Below are 6,884 nucleotides of genomic sequence, written 5' to 3' on the forward strand. Positions count from 1 at the left end.
TCTGCTTCTCTCATCTGCCCATTTTGTCGTTCTCAACCTGAAACTGCTGTCCATATCTTGCTTCATTGCCCATTTTCTTGGTTGATTTGGTCATCTATAATTAATGAGTGGGGGTTCTCCTGGTGCATTCAAGGATCAGTGGATGATCTTCTCCAATGGTGGATAAATGTCAAGCTCAAAAATTTTGATAGGTTAATTTGGCGAGCTATCCCCCTTATCGTTCTTTGGTCGCTTTGGAAACTTAGGAATGAATGTGTCTTTGCAGAGGCTTAACCTAGTCTCTCTGGATTGAGTGAAAATATCAAAATTAGAGCTGTACTTTGGCTGAAAGCATCTATTAAAGATCTTCCTTACTCCGTTGATGATTTAACTCTCAATTGGCGCCAAATCAGAGGATGTTCTTAACTGTTCCGAGCTGCTTTGTGTTGAAATCTGGGTTTGTATGGATGTCCAGTGGCTGGGGATGATCTGCTAGTGTTTGGCTGTTGTCTTCTTGTTTTTGTCTTGTTTTGTTTTGTTCTGCTCTGTTTGTTGGTTTCTCACCATCTTGGAGCCTCGAGTGTGTGCTAGCAGATGATTGGGTGTGCGTTTTGGTGCCAACCTAGTTGGGATCCAAATGTTTCACTGTGATGCTCTTTGCACCCTCTTCTTTATTGATGTATTCTTATCACTCTTGTTTTGTTTTTCATCAATAAAGCTTTTCTTTTGCCGATCAAAAAAAAAAAAAAAAACCGGTTCAATAACCATTGGTTTCTATATGAACCCAGCACATTAGCTTACACCAAACTAGGTGATGGAAGCAGATTCTCTCCGGTCTACTTAAAAAAAGATGTTTTTAAGGTTTATGGGATTTATCATAGGTTCTATTTTAATGATTTAAATTATTTATTTTGTAATATTTTGTATATAGGTCATTTATAAAAAAAATTTAGATTGATAAAATATTTATAAAACTGAATGTTTATGAATGTTACATCCATCTAAATTTTTTATGAATAATTTACATACTAAAGTAAAAAAAAAAAGTAATCATAATTCTCAATTATGTATACATATAGGACATTTTTACACCATTATATTTAGAATAAAACTATACGCACCAATTGATATATAAATTAGTATATTAATAGATGATATAACATAATTTTAAAGATTTTGAATATTTGTAGTTTTTATAATGAGTGAAATCCATAGTTTTGAAATTACAATATATACCAATTGGTATGTATAGTATCACTGCTAGATTTATTCAATTTTAATGATGTTACCTATAAAATTTGTTAAAAATTTATTTTTTCTATTCAAAAAATTTTATGTAAGGAACGTAAAACGGATACCATAATTTTAAGGGAATATCAAGATCAATAACAAACTAGTCCCACTATTTATATCATTATGTTTATATATATTCCATTCAACAGTACTATATATCTACAAATATATATATATATATATATATATATATATATATATATATTTATGTAGAAAATTATTTTTAAAAAGTATTTTTATGAACCATAATAATTTTAAGTACGACTCATATCTTATCAATTTTAAATTTATACCATCTATTTTATTTTTAGAGTAAAATTCAGCATACAAATTCATGATAAGCTGATATTTTCCGATTGCATTTGTACTTTGTATACCTATCATCTATTGCATTTGTACTTTGTTTACTCGTCATCTGTTCTATGCTTACTTGTCAAGTTGTCATCCTCATCCACCTATGTTCAACTTAAGCCAACTTGTCACCCATATTTCAACTATATAAAGAGGCCACTTTCACAACCTATAGAACCAAGTTCAAGAAAACAAACCACCCAACAATGGCAACCAAGTTTGAAATATTATTCATACTCTTTGCATCCTTCTCTTCATTCCTCTCCTCTGCCTCATCATCTGTCGCCTCAGATGACATAAACCAGTGGTGCAACAAAACCCCATATCCCGAACCATGCAAATACTTCATGAGCAATGGCTCTCACAATTTTGTACCCAAACAAAAATCCGAGTTCAGAAAGATGGCCATGCAAATAGCCATGGAGAGAGCTCTCAATGCCGAGACTCACACTAAGTGGCTCGGGTCCAAATGTCGCAATGAGCTCGAAAAAAATGCATGGTCTGATTGTTTGAAGCTCTATGAGAGCACAATTCTCCAACTCAACAATACACTAGACCCTAACACAAAATGTTCTGATTTTGATGCTCAGACGTGGCTCAGCACGGCTTTGACAAATCTTGAGACTTGTCGAGCTGGGTTCATTGAGTTAGGTGTCTCTGACTTCATGTTGCCTCTCATGTCTAACAATGTTTCGAAGCTAATCAGCAACACTTTGGCTATTAACGATGGCTCAACCGAGAAACAAACATATAAAGAAGGTTTTCCCGCTTGGGTTTCGCCTGGAAACCGCAAGCTGTTGCAATCGTCGTCTCCAGCAGCAAATCTCGTGGTGGCTCAAGATGGTTCGGGGAATTACATGACCATTCAAGCAGCCCTAGATGTCGCGGCGAAGAGGAGTGGCAGTGGGAGATTTGTTATACATGTGAAAAGTGGTGTTTATAAGGAAAATATTGAGATTGGCAACAAAATGAAGAATATTATGCTCGTTGGTGATGGCTTGAAAAACACCATTATCACTGGCAGTCGAAGCGTGGGAGGAGGTTCCACCACCTTCAACTCTGCAACTGTTGGTGAGGATCTCATCTCTTGTATATATATATTTTTATTTTTTAAGGTGTTTTTATATTATTAAGTATTGCATAATTTTCAAAATAATTAAAGGTCAAAACAACCGTTATTTTGATCACACCTATGACAAAGAACACAGTCTATCAACATCACCAGTGCATAGCAAAATTTAATGAAAACATTTGATTATATCAAATTCATTATTTTTTTATATGTCAAAACACTAATGTTAAAAGTATTAATTAGTCTACTGACAAACGTACACATGTAATTCATCACTTGGCATGGGAGCTCTTACCATTTTTTTTTTTTTTTGGTGCAAAAGAAGTAATATTTTATTAAATAGATAAAGCATGATAAGAAGGAAAGTAAAACATGAATTCTATAGGAATTCTTATATTAATAATATGAAAATCAGAAATTTTATGCATAAAAAAAGATTAAAAAATGTCCAAAATCTGAATTAGTGATGTAGATTTAATACTTGGTTTGGTGTGGGCGATGCTAGAATAAATTCAATGCACGTATTTCAAATGTTAGGCGGTTTTGTGATTTATTTATTTATTTATGCTTAGCCTAACATGCAATTTTTTTTCAAGAGAAGTACAAAAGGTCATGAGATAAAATTGATTGTCAACTACTTTTATATTAAATGTAAAGGAAAGATCATGCTACTTTCACTATTCTGTTTTTTTTTTTCAAAATTAAATTTATTTAATTTGATATTCAATTTCTAATTGTCTTCGTAAATTTTTTCATAAAAATTGGAAAATTCAGCTGTCGATGGTGAAGGATTCTTTGCCGGTGGCATTTTTTTTTTTTTTTCATTCCACATGCTGATTGCATAGATGAATATATAATCAATTTATAATGCTGGTTATATTTTTTGAACAAAGTAAATATCTTTTTTTAAATATGTTATGAAGTCAAGAGTTCTTCATTGACAACTTAAAGTTTCCTTCATTATGAAACATAAATATTTTATTCATTTATGGTATGAAAATTCTACCTCTATAGAAGCATCTTTTATTAACTTAAATTGAAGGGACAATTAGAGATCATAACAACACTTTATAGATAACATTTCAAACCATAAACAATTGCTAATTATTGATAACATATTTTATTTGCAGCGGTCACCGGTGGAGGATTCATTGCTCGTGATATAACATTCCGTAACACAGCTGGACCACAAAATCACCAAGCTGTAGCACTCCGATCTGGCTCTGATCTCTCTGTTTTCTATCGTTGTGGTTTTGAAGGATACCAAGATACACTCTATATTCATTCTCAACGACAATTTTACAAAGAATGTGATATTTATGGCACGGTAGATTTCATATTTGGAAATGCTGTAGTAGTTCTCCAAAATTGCATGATATATGCTAGAAAACCCATGAGCGGGCAAAAAAATACTGTAACAGCACAAGGAAGAACTGACCCTAACCAAAATACTGGCATTTCAATTCATAATTCTCAAGTCCTCGCTTCATCCGACCTAAAACCAGTACTTAGCTCAATCAAGACGTATTTGGGAAGGCCTTGGAAGCAATATTCACGTACTGTTTATCTACAAACTTACCTTGACACCTTGGTTGATCCTACAGGTTGGTTAGAATGGGATGGTAACTTTGCTCTAAATACTTTGTATTATGGAGAATATAAGAACTCAGGTCCTGGTTCTTCAACTAGTGGCAGAGTAAAGTGGGGTGGTTATCGAGTTATTTCTAGCTCAACTGAAGCATCACAGTTCAGCGTCGCAAATTTTATAGCTGGTCAGTCATGGTTGCCTTCTACCAGCGTGCCATTCACTTCTGGCCTCTAATTGTATTGTATTTGATCAATTCATATATTTGTTATTGCTTTGTTCTTTAGTCTTTCCATTCTACACAAAACATAGGGAATCTCAGAAAGTGTATTTTTAAGATCTCAATAACGAATAAGTGTATTTTTAAGATCTCAATAAAGAATAAGATGATTTTTTAACCTTTCTTGCTACTTCTTTCTCTCTAGCCTGTCACAGACAGCGAAATTTTAACTCTTCAAGCCTATTATTGTTGTAAGAATTGTCATTTTGAACCAGCCTCATACAAGTGAGGCAATTCTAAAGAAAATTGGGCTCTCCTTTGTGAAAGGTAAATGACTTTAGTTCTGAACATTTACAAAATAGATAACGACCAAGTGTACTCAAAAATATTTGACGGAACAATCGGCAAACATTTATATTTGTGCTTTTGGATAATGTTACAGTCAGAAAACCGACAAACCCATAAAATTGTCTCAGAAAATGACTTTCAAATTTGATATGATGTGGATCATATCTACAATAAATTTGATCCATAAATTTAAGCTTTTAGGCATTTATCAATAATTAAAAACTATTATTTTATTTTTTAGTGCGTAACATTTTTTTCTTTTCTTATAGTGCTCCTGCTGGGCTTGTTGAAATCATATGTAAGTAACACTTTAAGAGTAGTTTTGGTTAGAGGCCCATGTTGATTCACCTGGGCAGCCCATTTATATTGTAATGGGGCTTACAACAGGTTTGACCCATCTAGGAGCCTTGAATATTATCTTCAAATTCAATACAATTCAATATTAGATAACCAAAATTTAAATTATGATTCCAAAACTGCATATGGTTATTTTTTTAAAAATATATAATAGTATAAAACTCGTGCTATGCACGGTAGATTCATTTCTTTTTGAATTTTTAAATTAAGCAACATAGAAAACTTTTGAAAATTTATTAAAAAATGAAGGTGGGGTGAATCATTGAGTTCGCTCATTTTTTGTGTAATCCTAATATATATTTTTTATTTTTAAAATTTTATTAAAAATATCTGAATTTGTGAGAAAAATAAAATTTGAGATGGAGAAAAGATAATTAATTTTTGGTTATGGTGAAAACATGATGTGACCATATTGGTAGATATTAATTGCAATAATATGGTAGTATTGATAGATTTTGATCCTGTAAGGTAGATTTGGATTTTGGATCAAGAATATGAGACAAATGTGATCTATAGAAAAATATATACAAGTTTTAGCTTCTTTTTTTTTTCAGATTTATTACATTTTTCATAATTTGTCATAATATTTTAGGGTTATCTTACGATATGATCAATCAATACAAATTGAAAGTCAGGCTCTGATTCGAGTTTGAGCTCAAATTGGGGCCTAGGCTGAGCCAGTCCAACGCTAAGGTTAACCTCTGCAAGCCTAAGCCAACTCCTAAAATCATTTTACTGGTCCAATCACGACATTTCTAGCCCAACAAATTTTGTTAAGGAAAAATTAGTGAAATCTGATCCTTCGACAACAACAATAGATAGAAGAAAAACACATATTTTCAGATCTTCACATATTTATATCTATACACACACACATATATATAACACATGTAAAGACCATAACTTATGTGATATTTATGTATAAGAGAACCACCAAGAGACTTAGATTGAACAAGAGATTGAGAGTGATGCCGTTGTATAGAGTATGGAGGTGGTGGAGATCGGCCACAAATGTGGATTTTCGAGTTTGGATCTCAGATTTGCAGATTGCAGATCAGATCTACTCGATGTTGGCGACTAAGGCATCCAGAGCTAGCCCTGGGGTGAGGCGACTAAGGCAGTCGCCTCGGGCCCCCAACTAGGGGAATGTATCGTGTTGTATTATTTCATAATTACTTCAATATTAGCTCAATTAATTTATTTTCATGCTGTCGTATGGTGTTATTTTGATTCGTGTCCGATTGATATTTAATATGAAAACTTTCACTTTTAGTTAAAGCATGTGTATGGAGAGATTAAAATTTTTTCCATAAGTTGAATTTTGTAAAATTTATTTCTACTAAATGAAATTATTCATCGAATGTTTGATTTCAATTCAATTGCATTTTTCTAATTATAAAAATTGTACCTTATTACTATATATTTTTTACTAGATTGACTCTAAAATAGGTAACAAAAAAATACATATCTTCAATGAAAAAAAAAAAAAAGAAAAGATATTAGCCTTCTTTATTATTTTGCATATTTTTTTTTTATTCAGTTAGATGGAGTTAAATAAAAGATTAAAAAAATGTCATGACATCCCTTAGTGAACATTAAAATATATAACTAATAATTTATGTTATTGAGTCATGTCATACTTGGATTCATGTTGAAAAATAGTTAACCCTAACTTCATA

The 6,884-nt window shown here is 32.1% G+C and overlaps 1 protein-coding gene across 1 annotated transcript; it reads left to right on the forward strand.

Moving 5' to 3' along the window:
* The first annotated feature begins 1,763 nt into the window (after nt 1-1,763).
* Nucleotides 1,764-4,690, forward strand: LOC145796887 (pectinesterase 2-like). Its single transcript, XM_082882444.1, has 2 exons — nt 1,764-2,694; nt 3,826-4,690. The coding sequence occupies exons 1-2, from the start codon at nt 1,830-1,832 to the stop codon at nt 4,515-4,517; spliced, it is 1,557 nt and encodes a 518-aa protein (XP_082738570.1). The 5' UTR covers nt 1,764-1,829; the 3' UTR covers nt 4,518-4,690.
* Nucleotides 4,691-6,884: the final 2,194 nt, after the last annotated feature.

This window comes from Camellia sinensis, chromosome 8, assembly GCF_055761805.1.
Source record: "Camellia sinensis isolate YWXY chromosome 8, ASM5576180v1, whole genome shotgun sequence".
Taxonomy (NCBI): domain Eukaryota; kingdom Viridiplantae; phylum Streptophyta; class Magnoliopsida; order Ericales; family Theaceae; genus Camellia; species Camellia sinensis.

Excerpts from the sequence above, each read along its gene's own strand:
- LOC145796887 (XM_082882444.1), top strand. The coding sequence starts at position 1,830 with ATGGCAACCAAGTTTGAAATATTATTCATACTCTTTGCATCCTTCTCT. Across the intron at positions 2,695-3,825 it reads CTTCAACTCTGCAACTGTTG|CGGTCACCGGTGGAGGATTC; the intron begins GTGAGGATCTCA and ends TTTTATTTGCAG.